This window comes from Drosophila eugracilis, unplaced genomic scaffold, assembly GCF_018153835.1.
Source record: "Drosophila eugracilis isolate 14026-0451.02 unplaced genomic scaffold, ASM1815383v1 contig_1197, whole genome shotgun sequence".
NCBI lineage: Eukaryota > Metazoa > Arthropoda > Insecta > Diptera > Drosophilidae > Drosophila > Drosophila eugracilis.
In genome coordinates, this window is record NW_024571981.1 from 251,695 (window position 1) to 268,558 (window position 16,864).

The 16,864-nt window shown below is 39.0% G+C and overlaps 1 protein-coding gene across 7 annotated transcripts; it reads right to left on the reverse strand.

Annotated features, from left to right (window-relative positions):
• Positions 1–87: 87 nt before the first annotated feature.
• On the reverse strand, positions 88–16,824 carry LOC108102552 (reticulon-1-A). Of its 7 annotated transcripts, none has more exons than XM_017207616.2 (6): positions 15,397–16,824; positions 11,269–11,304; positions 790–997; positions 513–721; positions 348–453; positions 88–282 (listed from the first exon to the last, which is right to left on the reverse strand). In XM_017207616.2, the coding sequence occupies exons 1-6, from the start codon at positions 16,484–16,486 to the stop codon at positions 213–215; spliced, it is 1,719 nt and encodes a 572-aa protein (XP_017063105.1). In that variant the 5' UTR covers positions 16,487–16,824; the 3' UTR covers positions 88–212. The 7 variants fall into 7 exon arrangements, with proteins under 7 accessions (XP_017063105.1, XP_017063108.1, XP_017063109.1 ...); XM_017207619.2 differs by lacking the exon at positions 15,397–16,824 and adding an exon at positions 11,716–11,875; XM_017207620.2 differs by lacking the exons at positions 11,269–11,304; positions 15,397–16,824 and adding exons at positions 5,490–5,641; positions 6,550–6,662.
• Between the last annotated feature and the right edge of the window lie 40 nt (positions 16,825–16,864).

A 16,864-nucleotide genomic window follows, 5' to 3' on the forward strand; every position in this document is an offset into this window, starting at 1 on the left:
TTGGTTGATAAGTTCTTGTTTGGGTTTCTTTAAATTTGATTTACAATTATCGATTGATGTATAGATTGCAATTATACAATTAATATGTAAACATTGCAGCTAAATTTGTTATTTATTTAATGCCTGGATGAATATTAAAACCATTCAAATAATGCTTAATAAATAAATAAACATGTTTTATTGTGGTTGTTTCTGTTGCTAGTGCGAGTTCTTTACTTGTCCTTGTCAGACTCGGCAGCGACCACGGGCTTCTTGTTGCCAATGGGGATAGCGACTCGGATCCTAAAGGAAAACATTTCGATTAATATTAGCATAAAGATTTATTTAAGTGAGCTTGTAAAACTTACTTGTCGGTGATCTCTGTCAATTTGCTGCGCACCAAATCCAAGTAGGTGTCGATCGATTGTTTGTTGTTCTCATATACCTTGGGCAAGGTAAACAGCGAGACAAAGGCTGCAAATAGACAGTTATCAGTTGTAAATCCGATGGGGATCAGGTCTTCCTCAACTTACCCAAGATGACCAGAGTCATGCCGTTGAACCAGGCGCCAACGTAGGTGAAGACCCACAGAATGACGCCGAATTTGATCGAATCGATGATATCCTCAACCAGAAACAGACGCCTCAGCTCAGAGGTGAAGCCATTGATATGTGCCACAGCCACGCCAGCAATGTTCTGCACCTTTTCTTGCGACAGCGTCAGGTCCAACTCCAGGTATTCCCTGATTTTTAATAAGTATTATATAAAAGCTAACTATTTTGTAAATTTATCAAAGCCACAAAAACATACTTGAAGGGATGTCCCTCGTTTGTCTTTTGCACGGCCTGTGTGACCGATTTGTAGATTCTGAAGGCCACGGTTCCGAAGAGAGCCAGGAGCGACAAGTAGGCGAACACACTGATCACCGAGAAGCTGGAGATGGCCACCAATGTAATCAGGCCGGCGCCGAAGACAATGCCGGATTTCTTCACATCACGCCAGTAGATGAGTGACTCCACTGCAAATGAAGAGCAAATGATTCAATTAGTATCTAGTTTTGATGCTTTTGAGCAAAATATACATCTGATTTTTCATTCCCAATTTATAACCATCATAAACTGTGAAAAAAGAGACGGGATAAAGTAGACAATGTGGACTGAAAATACCAAAATATACAGACACACACACATATGGACAATCTCTCGCACGCATTTACATATATCTTTTCAGATGGCGGCAATTATGCAATCTATGAGATAAATAGATGAAATGGATTCGAGAGCACCTCGGGCACATCTGCTTAGGTGGTAATAATCGTTAGCATTTGTTCAGCAGCATGCAACTAAGCTGTTCATTATATTCTAAACCTTAAGCATTCCTCCTTCTCCTCCCCTTTCCCCTTTCATCTTCACTCACACAATTTGTTCGACATTTCGGATTTTTAGTTTTCGGGTTTTTCCTACGGATCGTTCGCGGTGCTACGTTTGACGTTCGTTGCCAAGTTCTACACACTAGAGAAATATTATTTAGCGTCTGCTGGCCGCGGGGCAGAACATATAAGAATGGCTAGAAGAAGAGTTCAAATTTTCCGGACCCAGCCGGAAAACAAAAGAGAGCCAAAAAGAGTCTATGCCAAGTGGAAAGAGCGGCGGCGAAAGAGTGCTTAAGTGGTGAACGGAAATAAAAATGGAAATCGCTTAATAATCGATTGTCCAGCTCGTGCCAAATTGTATCTTTTGGATTCAGTCGCTGACGTAAACACCTCTATCCGACTGTATCTTGGCCAGCGGGGATTCGGCTTCATTCGCTTTCAATGGATTTACCGATAAGAAGTCACTGCCCCACGTCGTCTGGGTTAACCCAATTAAGATACTAAAACAAACAATAGTTCTATAAATACATCTCAAGGGCTGGATCCATTGGATTTGCCGGCTTTAATGATAGGTCATTAATTTGAAACTGATTTATAAGGGTTCTCAGGTAGAAAAATATTAGAAGAAATCGGAAAAGGTGTTGCCATTAATGAATGATATATTAACAATAATTAAAATCAATCTTTATTATTACAATCTTAACTTTACAATCCTTTATGACTTCGGGCGGGTACTATAATTGGTTGATAATATGTAGTAATAGTACGTTTATTTTTGTAAAACAATTATAAGAATGATAAAAATAGTTTGCTAACAAATTAAATTTTGAAAGGCTTTTAAGAACTAGTCCACTAATAATACTTAGCTTCGGGAAAAAATATTTCATTCCATTAGGTATATCAGTATAGAATACACCTAAACAAATAAGAGACTAATTTTAAATAAAAACCCACAAGAAACTAACAATAAAGCTGGGTAAACTAGTTTTAGGCTTGGGACTCGGATTCGTATTTGTCTAAAGTTGCCAGGCCAGACACGATCTGAAGGGGTATTATGTAAATATGGGGGAAATAAATTAGAAAGGAGACAATAGTGATGAGATGGCAAGGTCTGAGGCCCTAAACTGGGTTAAAAAGACTGAGAAAGCTCTCTCGTGGGAGAAAGTTTCCAAAGTATCAATTGAATCGAAGACTTCGTTACAATTGCAACTTGAATCCCCCCGCTGAAGAGATGATGGAACTGGTTTGGTTTGGTTTGCCTTGAAACTCGTTTTGGTCGAAAGTGAAGTGCAGCATCATCGAGACAAAAGAACAAAAAAGTAGTAGTAAGAAATTATTACAAAAAAAAGCGTAAAGATAAGATTGACAGTAGCTGATAACATTTAGTACCTGCTATGTCTACACTTGTTTAATAATTAAATTTAAAAAATTGCCAATGCAGGCTGGAATTATGATGATGAGCAAACATTTTGTTTTTGCTGGTTGCTAAGCACAGGTTCACAACGTGGCAAAATATAAATATATAAAATTAGCACGGGCTGAATTATGCAAAGAACGAAAGAAACTCGGACAGTGAAGACTGGATTTCACATGGGTTCTTTTTGGTTATATGTACATACATATTTGTTCGATATTTTGGCCACGCTGGCGATGATATTCTGCTGCTGACGTTGGCAGCAATCACTGCCACAATAAATAATTTTTATTCAACGACCCCACGAAGATAAGACCTTCGTTTGGCTGTTGTTCTTGTCGGCTTTAAGACCCCAAATTGGACAACGTGGACCAGAAGCTAGGTGATAACGTCGGCGGAGATAGCTCCCTGATTTTATGGTTCTTGGTTTTACCTGGTCCGCGCTCGGGAAGTGGCTGGAAGTTGCCATTGGAATTGTTTCGTGAGTAGCGTTTGCTGCCGCCTGCCATTTTTTATAAATGTGTTGTTTTTTTCGATTTAAAACCGTTATTAGCTTGGCGCCAAAATGTATGCAAAGCGGGTGGGACTTTCGCGTGTCTAAGTTTAATTAAAGCAAGTTAGTTAGTCGCTACACGGACAGGCACGCACACACACTGGCACACGACTGGGACGATTCGGCCGACCGTCTGAATCGAGCGCAGCAAAAGAACTGGAAGAAGTTTGAGCACAAATTAAACCAACAAGCCTCCAATTTGCCATCGCATATGGGGAAACGACTGCTTGGGCAGAGTAAGCGGGATAGCGAATTGGGGGTGTAACAGGTGAGAAAGAGACAGACAGAAAGAGGGCGCGAGAGTGGCGGCAAACAAGTTTTCTGGATTGAAAAAAGCAGTAGGAGCCACGCCAAGCAGTGCACAGTGGGCGAGCACATCAATCTAATCGATTAATCATTGGGGTATAATTTTAATGACTCTTCAAACTTGCATTATTATGAACTAATAACATAATGGTTTTAGTTTCTAGATCGATATTAAATTTTATTTTTAACAAATATTTATTAGTTTTATCTTCTTTATAAGCAAATATCTAAGAACACAAATAATTAATATTAATCAATGATTATTAAGGCAATACGACCCACTGTGCTTTTGGAGAGCTCCATAGAAGAGCAAAAGAGACAGTGGGAGAGAGCGGTGCGTTCACGATCCGCATTGAAAGTAAAAGATAACGCGCATTAACAAACAACAAGTCTGGAATAGCGGGGGAGGAGAGGGAGTACTTACAAATGTCAGCAAACGTGTCAACCTCAACCACGAACTTGGATTCGCCATTCGGCTGCCTAGCCGAAGATTGAAGATTGGACTTACGTAGCGTTACGTTGAGTGACGTAGTGGGTGGGGTTTTGCGGTTGAATCATGGATCCGAAGCGTGACCAACAATGGCGAAATGCGGGAAATGCTAACACATACCATGGGCCTAAATCAATAAATTAAATCTGCATTCGAGTAGGTCGAGACTTACACTGCTTATCTAGTCGGTTGAATGGACTGCTTGCTTTGACAGTTTGACGACAACTGCAATTTTGTAATTTTCAAACCCGCTTGAATCGAAACGCAATTGGCTAGATAACTGCGTTTTGGTGAAATGCAAAAAACGTTTATAGTGACATCATCATCCACAAAACACAAACACTTAAATCCAACCCCAATCACCTCTAACGCTTTTGCGTTGCTTTTCTTTTTTGGCGCGTTTGAATGAGTAAGCTCTGCTTCAAATGATATCATAGCGATGTTCGCGCTGACATAATTCCTAAATGCTCGCCAACAAACTTAAGTACACAAAAGCAATAATTTTGTGCACCTGACATTGTCAAAAAGGTCTGCAGAATTGCATAAGGCCATCGTGTTATTAACAATTAAAAGAAATGCTGCGAGACAAGAGAAAATTTAAATCACAAATAATATGTACACAACAATCGTTGCATATTGGATATAAACTCGTGCTGTTTTATGTCATAATTCCTTAAAAAAGAAGTTTTTAATTTTTATTAAACTGACTCAACAATCACGGTCGCACCCCCAACTGAAACAGCATGAAAGTGCCACGAGTGACGAATCACTTGAGACTTTATTGGCTTATCAACAAAAGTTGCCAAGGGGGAAATGGTGATAAGCAGAAATATTCCATATGAAATCCCTCTTCCAGATTAAAAATAGTTTTTAAGGCAATAAAATACAATCAAATTTCTGTTTTTAATCTGAAATTAAAAAGACTCACCATTGCTAGTGGGTGACAGAGCTTTTTATTAGACATATCAAAAGTGAAACGGCAATAAAAACTTATCAATGATTATAAAAATACCTTATTCACCAATTTCCTAATCTAATCAAATACTTAAGAAGGAGACCTATCAGCCTTTTCAGCCGAAATACTTTTCCCAATCTTTCCTTTAGTTCTCAACATTTTCCCTAAGACATTAAAAAGAATATTTATAAATAAATTATAGCTGCAATTAGAAACAACGCACAGCAAGAGAGTGTGATAAAGCAAGAGAAGGAAAGAGAGTGAAGAAAAAATAAAAGAAATTTCCCCAAGGGAAATTCTTGTTTCATTCGATTTTCAGCTGGCCATGCGGTCGGCCCTCATATTTCTAACCAAAACCCTACACTCGTATAATGTCGATGAAATTCTTTTTTTTTTTCTATATTTATTAATTTAACTTACACGACTCGCGATTCAGGGGCAAGTCTTTGAGTTCGCCCAGAGCTTGCAGCAGACTCTGCAGTTGTTCCAGACCAGCAGCCATCTTATTGTATTGTGTTTAGATTAACTGAGTATATATGGTTTAAATTCTATCACTAAAGCTTTCCGCTCGACTGCAAGGAAGAAAGACGCAAGAATCAGCTAAAATGTAGCGAAAGTTCTTTCGGATATTCGCGGTTCACGGATCGAGGAAATGCGAATAATGCAACCGCGGGCATTAACATTAACCGTTTGCGTACAACTGAACGATCTCGGGCCAAAACCGATCGGATCCGACCTAGACGAGAGATATAGAACACGGCCGAAAGTTCCTCGCACTCGCACTCGCCATCGGAATGGCAGGCGGAACTGATATGGAAAGTGCCAGCCGACGGGGCCAGATAATAGGATAGGATTAAAGTTATTATTTTATATTATTCTTATATTCTATTTCATTCACTCTTGATTTATTTACTTTATAACGATAACCGCATTGGCTAGGTGCACGTCTTGATATTGAATATGAAACAGTGATCGCTGACTATGAAAAATAATATGGTGATTAATAAAGAATTAAACAAATCTCTCTATTGATTTAATATCTCTGTTAATAGTATCGAAAGATGTTTTCAATTTATTTTTTAAAAAGTATACTTATTTTCATAAGGTTAATGGTTAAAAATTAAAATATATATTTTTCAAAATCATTTGTTCTACCCATTCTGGAATTTCTCACTTTCTAGTGACCACTGTATTCACATTTACATATATCGCCAGCGTTAGGGCACCTATCCAAGTTATATAATTAGAAAAGTATCCGCACAAAAAAACACGAGAATTCCGCGAGTTCTGGGGCGGGCGCAACGCTGAATGCTGCGGCGACAATGACAAAGTCGCGGATCCGTGTTTTCTGTCATCCGAAAGTGCAGGTCATCCGAGGAGTTCAAACAGCTGACACACAACCAGTGGCATCCGAAGGTGGGGTAAGGGATTTAACACAGAGGAACACACGGACACGCGAAGTGCGGAAAGAACCATTTACCGATCTCGTTTTCGTGGTCGCGTTTTCGTTTTCTCGATCTCGATCTCGATCTGGATCCCGTCTCTGGGGCAATGTGACGTTGTCAAAGTCCGTACATCAACTAAACTACAATTAATTTCAGATGCGCTCAGCTCGTCGCAGGGCGAAGCGTAACACTCATGCCTATACAAACACACACTAGTGCTGAAATACACACGCAGGTACCCAACTCAAAGTACAGCTGAGGCCAACGAAATAGTTTGTAATTTCATAATATATAATGCAATATAATATTTTTATATCGTCATTTAAATTCTGAATTATTCTGTCGGTAATTATTTTTAGTGAAATTAATTAAAATTTTGTTTAATAAATTTGTTTTAAATTATTAGTTATGAAGTTACTGTACTGAGTTTTGATATTTGTTTTTATTTAAAATTTCACAAGAGTTGTTATCTCCTATAATTTTGCTTGAAATTATATTTCCCATAAAGCATGTCTCGTTGACTAAGATATTTTTATCTTCGCTGTAAGCTTAAGAAAATCCTATTGGGTATGCAATAAATTCTTGTCAGTGATTCTCGAATAAAGCTGAAGTACTATTTATTTCAAGAATTATTTTGAAGAGGACTATTTTTATGACCACTGCTGTGGGCAAAAAAGGGAAAAGGAAAGGGCCCTCGGTTTATGGCGAATTTCAACAAGAATGGCTCCGAGAGAAACATTCAGAGAGGCAACCAGCCTAAGCGACAAAGAGAGGGGGTGTTTTATCAAGCAGCACGCATTTGTAGTCGTTAATGTAGTTGTCGCCTGCCAATAAACACACATGTGGAGAAAATGCAGTTTATGTAGGTAGCCGACTGCTTTTTTCCCGAACATGTCTGTGCAAGAAGCGCGAACAGGTAAAAGGAATCGAAGAGCTCGAGGATCCAGGTGTAGAAAACTGAGAGGAAAAAACGAAGATAAATCGAATCGTCAATGCCGATTAGGCACATGTTATCGGGAACTAGAAGGTCCCTTACGAATCGGATTTGTTTTATGACTACAGTAAAGGTGTATTGCAAAAACCCTTATTAACATCCAAAGTTCATAAGGTATTGTAAATATTTAAACACAATAAACAAACCGTTTATTTACAACACTTTTGATGCAGTTCACCTTAAATGACTTTAAAATATTTAAAGTATTAAAAAAATGAATAACTAAATATATTTGTATACCCAATACTACTTAATACTTTTAAGTTTTAAAATAAATAAATAATAATCACATTCCCGTGATCACTTTTGTTGTATAATTGGTTTACCTTTTAGAATTCTCACTGTTTCAACATTTTGTTGCTCTTTGTGTGCAACTGCTTGACCGCCCAGTGCAGTCTACGTTGCAGTCTTTAAATGTTAAACCGCACTGTAGCAACAACTAAGACAACAGCAGCCAGAGAGATAATGCCAACAGCAACAACAATGACAGCGAATGGCTGAAATACTTAGCTAAAAAGCTAAAATTAGCAGGCAACTGTGAATTTGAACGTTGACGCCGGCCGGGCAGACAGCATCCAAAGTGGGAAGAATGGGACAGAACGAGATGAGAGCAGTAATGAATGAGATGGAGGAGGCCAGCTTTTCATTTTGGAGAGCCTCATAAACAATGACAATTGTGAGGCTCTTTCTCTCGAGTTCTCAAGTTCGCTCTCACACGGTAGATTCAAGGTTAACGGTTTCTCACCTTGGAGCCAGATGCTGTAGCACTGCTTACTTTAACGGTGCCTCCACTGCTTAAAAAAGCAGTGGATACTGCTTTCCCAAAAGCCCTCGAAATTTAAAAATGATATTTCCGTATATAATATAATTTTTGGCGATCTGACGTCAAACCACGATAAAGGCAAAAGCTCTAAGTTCTCATGACTTTTCGACTCCCTTATCTTTAATTTCTAATTGCAGACAAGTTATCGCTAGCTAAGGAATTAAGTCATTTCTACTGGCTTATCATTGTTATTTGTGCGTTCTGGCTAATTTTCGTTTTTTGCACTTGAATGCAAATTTTTCGCATATATGAATAATCTTTTTCTTGGCGCAGAATTAGCAATGGCCAGAAAAATATCGATGATCTAATCGATTCCGGCTGGAGGTATAAACATACATATATACAAAACTGGAAGACCAGGGCACGTAGCATTTCTCTTTTGGCCGTTAGTCATTCTAGTTCTTATAACAGTCTAAAAATTGAATGAAATAAAGCCCTAAAGACCGTTGGCCTAGATTGTTATATCTTAAAATTTAATAACAATGTTGTCATGACTAAAAACTGAAATGATTCCATTTTAACTTTGATATAGTTCATAAAGTAATTCGAGCTATAACGGCATAGATATAACAGTGAACTATATACGAATATTTAAATGTGCAGAAATTGATTAAAAAGTAATATTGCACGAAATCGCCAACTGCCACAATGGATGATTAATCATCTATCTTAACGGTAGACTTGTTACAAAAACATAAATCTCTAATTAACAGTTTTACATTCACCGTGTACTGACGCCGCTTGGTTGGGTTTTCCTTTACGGCCAGGTCCATCGGTTGGTGAATGCTAATGTGGGCTGACTTCCCAACTGACTGACTCAATTATTCAAGTATTCGAGTGTGCCCACAGTGGGCAGTCCACAGCGAACAGCACTTAAGCTCTTGGCCATGGCCAAATTGGGCATCGTACTCGGGCAAAAACCTAGAGAAAACCATAGGAGCTACATGTCTAGCCACTCGTGCAAATTATATTTTGGCCAAAATGGAGGATAAAGAATAATGTAGAAAAGGGGAGAGCATATTTTCGCAAAACTTGGGGAGTGGCCGAGCAATAAAAATTGATTTTTTAGAGCTGGCTCATATGCATTATACTACCAAAAATTTGACTAAAGCTGAAAGCGGAATTAGTTCCTTTGAACTTTAAATTTCAAAAAGGTAACTATATCCATTTTTGGCGTATTTTCTTTTAAAATATTCAAAAAGAGTATTCTTTATAGATTTGCTCGTAAAAATGCAACATATTAGTCTATGATTACTTAGGGCTATAAATTTTTTTATGACTTTTAGTAGCAATTGTCACCCTGTGACGATATATGTTTAACTGACCAATAAAACTATTTTCTACTGATTAAAATAGAGGTACAGTTTTCATTATTAGATGATTTATACTATTAAATGATTTAATGGAATTTAAAAAGAGATTCTAAACATGAAAAACAAAATAAATACAAAGCCAAAGTTCAGTGATTAGTATTTAGTCACAGCCAATCTAAGTGCATGATTAGCGAGTGATTTTTAATAATAACCGCAAGTCTCAGACAAAGGCTAAATGAAATACGAATTAGTCATAGCATGAACAAATGATTTTTACAGTCATAAGCTGATTAAAAGTAGTGTACTAAATGTTGATATAGACATATAAGTACCTATAGAAAGTGCTTGGAGAGCGTCGCTTGTACTGAGCTCAGATTGCATGCGAGGCCTTTGCTCCCTTTTCTCTGGCGGGGAAAATGGCAGACTCCCCATATCATTTTGCAATTTGCAGTTGTAAAAAGTTTTTGTAAATATGCATAAACAGTGAATATACGAAAAATCGCCACTTTCTAATTCATAGATTTAGAAATCGAACAGATTTAACTTACTCCCTTTTCTAAAAGGGTAAGTTTGTGAACGTAATATAAATTTCGCCTAAAGTTGGTTATTATTAAAGTAATATTATCATATAGATACCTATATATTATTTTTATTAGTTATTTCTATTTACGAAGCTTTACTGTAGTAGACAGCTCCATGGCGTTTGGCGGGTAAAGTTGGTTTAGCTTAGCATGCGATCCGATTACGGTTACCGCTCACCGCTTCAGTGCAAATCGTTTGGTTGGCGGGTAACTGAACTATATAAAAGCGGCGGCTAATTGCAATGCGACTGGACTTGCAACTAAATAAAATCAAGGGGAAGGGAAGCGTACTTTGAATGAGGGGGCGTGGTAGCTACCCCCGTAAAAATGCAAATTATTTTTTTCAGACACCCCCTCCAGGTGAAAGCCGCATACAACAGGAAATAAAGCAGTGCTAGAAACTAAACATAAAACGTGCCCACTAGATATTAAAGCCTTTGATAATGATCATAAAAGTACAGCAAATAAATAAAATTGCATTTCGCCTGTAATTTAAGAACTGGACCCTTAACCTTACCTCGAGAACAATTAGAATGCATTTTATTCTGAATCAAAAATTAGTAGATTTTAATGATTCGAATTTTGCTTTATTCATTTCCTTTTATTATATATAATACTGCCCTAGAAAAGTACTGAGAATAAGAAACAAAAAAATCAAATAGATAGCACACCTACAAAGACAATGCAGAGAAGCGTACTCGAAAGGATATGCGGAATAATGTGGCATACTTTCTGGGACACTGCTTGCAAAAGTTAATACGGGAGCAGCAACAAGAAATACAGCAGCAGCGGCAACACAAAGCCTGACATTTGTACTTGTATTTGTAGGCTCTTAACAAAATGGGGAGACAAAATAAAGCAACAACAACAATAATAAAAGCAAAAAAGGACAACGGGGGTGGCTCGATGACATCATCATCATCACCATAACGCGTATTGACAATTGTTTCATACGATTTGTACAGTTTAAAGGCTTAACTGTCACATACACTGCGGTCAAGCAGCACATTCGCGGCACACGGTTTTAGCAGCACTGGACTTACCTTGCGGGTGCAAACGTTCGGGTTTAAACCAGGCATCTGCAAATAGGCGATTGATATATTGATTTTCGTTAGTTAGCGGTTAGTCGTGGTGCAAAACAGACAATAAAAGAAAGGAGGTAGCGTGCAAAGGCGGTCAATAATTTAAAAAAACAAAAGCCCATTCCAAAAGCAGTTAGGGAAAGTAAAGGACAAAGCCGTTTGGGTCACATAAACTAAGCAGTAATAAAAATAATAATAGCTATATTACATTAAAGTCTTAAAACCACTTGTACAACACACTAAAAATACAAAGTATAGACAAATTATACAATCCTTAATTATAAAACTACCACCCAGGCCACCGTTGTCAGAGGTTAGTTTTGTTGTTTTTCATCTTATTTTCGAATTTTGGGGTGAGTTTCGTTGTGGGGTATTTTTCTTTTTTTTATGAATATGAGAGCCACTTACTGGGATCGAGTATGGAGCAAATCAATGGGCGATGCTTGCACACGCCATTCTGACCGGTTTCGCCAATTGCAGACATTATTTGAGCCTGTTTTTTCTATTTTAGAACACTTTTTTGTTAGCACTATAAGCTATCCTTTTTTTTCTGGATAGCAACTTTTCGGGTTTTCTGTTTTTCCTTTTTTCGCTTGTTTTCGTTAGCAAAAGCACAGCGCAGAAAGAGAGCGGAGAGAACGAACGGGTATTACGACGTTAAGGTATTACGCTATAAGAATTTTACACTTCCGTGTGGCGGCCTCACGACGCGTATAGAGACTGAAACGTATCAGGAAAAGCTTCGGCCCAAAAAGCAGGCCGGGGAGTCGCCCCTCCGAAAAAGGACAACCCTAAGCTCAGAGCGACGGCGCCGAGAGAGAGAGTTGAATAGAAACTGCAGAGCGATGCCCCCTACTGTGCCCACTAATGTTCTACAGTGGAACTTTGCTACTTCGAATTTCCTTAAATTTCTTTTGATAGATAAAGATTTTGTCACAGAAATAATCCGTGATTTCAAATCATTTAGTAAGGCATCCAAAAGTATGGAAATATTTTTAAACCTTTCACGAAGTTTTGGTTTAACAAACTAACTTATCAAAAAGTAATAACATCACATAATTCATAATCCCACTTTTTGGGATTCCACTGTAATCACACCGCAGGGCTGAAGGCGATGCCAAATCAATGAGAGGGCAACCGCAAGTCTCGCCAAGTTGAGCAACCGCGCTTAGCCCTGAACTCGGTGTCTCAGCGAATTGCCGCCAAGTTTGGAAAAGCTCGAGAGCTAGAGGCCATCGATTTCACCTATTGCAGCTGACCTGTTCGGCGAATGGAGAGTTTTTCCGGGCGGAGACTTTTTCCATTGCCACCAGGCGCATGCGTGTTGCCCCTGCAGGAATCTTGTTGTTCTTATTCACCAGCCACCCACTCACTAAGTAGACCGGAAATTGCCAGACGCTGGCAACTTTTTTTGGGTGCGGTGGGTGCAATCGAGCTGCAGATGCGATTGCTATTGCTATCGGTATCCACCGCCCCCTTTGACTCCGCCCTACAAATGCGTGCTGTGTGAAAATTAGATAGGAAATCAATCAACTGACACTCGGAACACATTTCCCATTTTTTTGTCTTTAAAATCATTGACAAAATACATATCCATATGCTTTTGGCCAATGACCAAGTTATGACACAAATGCCTGACGCATTCCTTATGTGTTGCTCTGCCAAATCGGCAAACTTCTTTGACTGCTTTTGACGGGTTAGCACAGTTCTTGGCAGATGAAATCGATATTTAGCCGTGAGGATAAGAAAGCATGTTTTCCGGTAAGATTTCACAATGAAAACCAAGCCGAAGCTTTCGAAATAATTTCTTTGATATTGATAAATTTGACCTATATAAACCGCCCCTTAGGAACAGCAGAAAGAAAGAAAGGAAAAATTATGACGGTGAAAACATGGATGAATAAATAATGTATAATAAGAAAATATATTCTTTCTAAACATATTTTTTCATGTTTTTCTACTATATACTTTTAGACGCTTTTAAATGTATTGAGAATAAAAGGCGTCAAGAAGCAAGAAGCAAATCTAAATATACAAATCTTTACGGAACTTAAGTTAAGTTTTTTTTATGTTTTAATTTATTCTATATAATAATCCACAAATCTATCCATATTGTTTTAAGGTTAAGTTTGGCTCACGCACAATAACTTTCTCAACATATATCACTTCATTTCGGCATTTCCACTTAACGCCATGTGTTCTGCTTTTATATTTTTCCAAAAAAAAAGCGATCCCCCCACTTAATCGATTTTTGCTGCGTGGGAGATGAAATTAACCAAAAATAATTTTAAAAACAAATCGTTGTTTACTCAGTCCCAGTTTTCTGCTTTCGGACTTTCTTTCACCACCAGCACAACACACAAAATAAAAATATAAAGTAAATTGTATTGGTCTTGTAGTCTGGAGGATATGATTAAAGTTAAAATACACAAAAGTGTAAAGTTAAAATGTGATGATATCGGAGGCTGTCAGTGAACTAAAGTTGAGCCTAAGTCGCACAGCAAAGTCAAGGGCGATAATGTGTGGGTACGATAAGGTGGATGCTAAAATATGGCAAGAAGATGTAATGGAAAAATCCAAAGACAAAAGACAAAAGCGCAGCGAAGACAAAGGAACGCAGAGAGAAAGACAAATATGTAATGAAATAAAAATAGCTGCATAATCAGACAAAAGGGATGCACCACACAGAATGCAGACAGAGGCGTCGATGAAAATCACTAATTGGAAAATGGTTTTCCGCACAGATTGTATTTGCACAGAGGGTACGGTACAGTATAGAGAAAGACAAGAATTGAATTATCCAATGGCTTAAATTAGGCCCCAGCGAGGGGCTTTCGAAAGGTAGTAGAAAAATATAACTGAAAAACGTGAGCTTGCCAAATAGTAGCAGAAATTACTACGCAACAATAAATTACTCGGCCGCAAATTGCTTTAATGGACATGAAAACTAAAACAGAGAAAAGAGAATCGTAATGAAATAATGTGAAATATGAACATGTGTACGTCAATGGACGCAGACACTCGTTTTAGGTACATACAGTATAAAGTCTATATATATACTTATATAAAGAGCTTTTGGAACGGGTAGGAAGAGCTTACTACTGAGCAGCTGATTCATGCCGGTAAAGTATCTCAGCAATGGTGAAACTAGCTTCGAGAACGTTGGCCCATCACAAACGTGATGAGTTGCCCAGTTCGGATTAGTTATGCAATTTACCTTCTTTTCATCTTTATTTTTCGTTCTAGGGTTTTTTTTTCTGTATAAATCATTGTTATTTTCTAAACGATTAAACTCTCTAAAACTATTTAATCGTTTTACTTGATTTTGATGTAAACCTATTTATATATAAAGGTAATTAAACAGTTAAGAGGCTTATAATTTTGATTTACGATTGTATATAAATGTTGTATACATTTTTTTTAGCATTTATAATATATATATAGATATCAACCAAGATCACATTGGTTCTAGAAGAACCTTTAAACAGAAAGAATCTTTTAATAATATGCTTGTTCCATTTAGCGAACGACCCCTGTATTAACCAGTCGCGGCATTCAAATGAGTGTGAATCACGCGCTGACGATCGATTTGCGAAAAAATCTATGAAAACTATGAGAATGCCGGCAAAACGTCGTCTGCTGTTTAGCTGGAGAATGATTAATGCAACGGCCAACAAAAGAGAAATTATAGTCTCAGAAGAGAGGACTCAAAATCATGTCGACGAATCTTCATTCAAGTTATTAAATTTCTCCTCATTGCGATATAAAATTCATTTAATAAGAGAACAAACAAGCAAAAGCCGATGACATCATGAGTAGAGTTGGAGGAAAAAACCACAGAAAAAAAGAGAGCGGCGAATGACTAACGCACAAATAAAATAAAAACAGAGGGGCAGAAGGGAGGAGCTGGCTAAGGGCGTGGGATGCAAGGTGCGCCGCAAGGACACTAAAAACAAACATCAAAATAATACTCAAATGACCACAGTGCAATACAATACTCTAATGACGACAGGAGCACAACAAATTAATTAAAAACATAATAATAACGAGTTTTTAAAGGGGGATCTAAATTAAAAAAAAAAAACTCACCCAATCCGTATTTGTAGAAGATCTCTTCGACAGACACAATCTTGGGCTGTGGTGACGACGATGCAACTGGCACTGGGGCAGCCTTTGGCTTGGGTGGCTCTGGTTTCGGTTCGGGTGCAGGTGCCGGTGCCTTGGACGCCTCTTGGACAGTGGGCTTGAACACCACTTCATCGTCATCCAGGTCGGTTACCAAAGCGGTTGTCACAGGTACAGCCACTGGAACCGGCTGGGGGTTGGCAACTGGAGCCACAGGAGCAGCAACGGGTGCTGGCGCTGGAATGGGTGCAAAAGCCACCGCTGAACGTGGCTCTTCCTTGAAGTCACTAAGCAGATCCTCCGACGAGATAAACTTCTCGTTGTCCTGTTCCTTGAGGGCATCCACAATGGGTTTTTTGGCCGGCGATGGAGTGTACGAGACGGACGGCGATTCGGTGTCTGAATCTTGGTTGGCATTGGTTGGTGGAGCAGCAGTGCTCGGCTGGACCATAATGTCCTCATCCTCATCGTCATCATATAAATTGGTCGTAGACGGTGCCGTGGGCTGGAAGGCCTGGAGTGGTGCTGTTGGGTGGTCACTGAAGCTCCCCAGGAGATCCTCCTCTACTGGTGCAGAAGCCGGAACAGCTGGAGCCACTGGAGCTGGGACAACTGGAGCCACTGGAGCTGGGACAGCAGGAGCTGCAACTGGAGCCTCTGAGAATGGGGCCAGGGGAGCAGAGAAGCCCCTCTCGGCGTTCATGAAGTCCGTAGTCAATCCACTGATGCCCTGCTTGACCTCCTTTCCAGCGTCGCGCAAAAAGTCCTCAAAATCATCCGCCTTCTCGGTAAACTTGGAATCCAATCCCAATTTCGCCTCCTTGGCGGCGGCAGAAATGTGCTGAACGATTTCCTTGGGATCACCAAAGTCCAGGTTCTTCTGCTCATTGGCGAAGTAGTGCTCTGTATGGGCATTGTCGTCCTGTGCGCCACCGCTCACATTACCAGCATCGCCGGCAAGTCCAGAGTCCTCAAAGGCTTTTTGAGCCCTCTGGAAGATATCCTCGTTGGTGGCGGCAGCCTCCTTTTTCAATTCGGCGAAGTTCAGATCCATTTTTAAAATTCGCTCTCTTTTTATATTTTTAGGTTGATCAATTATAAATTTTCACAGTTGTTTGGATATCCTGGCTTACTGATTGGAAGCTCGCACACACACACACAGTTGAGATGTCTCTCTCCGCATACACGATGCACATAAACACACAGGTACCGAGCTACAGCTGATTTCGCCGGTTGGGATGTATATTTCTTCTGGCGATTTCACTAATTTTGGCGAATAAAAAGCCGCAGTTCGTAGTGCGTTTGCTTCGGAAATTTAAAATTGCTTTGAACTACAGCGACTTTTTGCAGGCGCCGTCGATGCAGTCGTTTGAAAAATGTTAATGGACCTGCGCTAGAGCTGGGACTGAAGTCGATAATGTCGATTATTTTT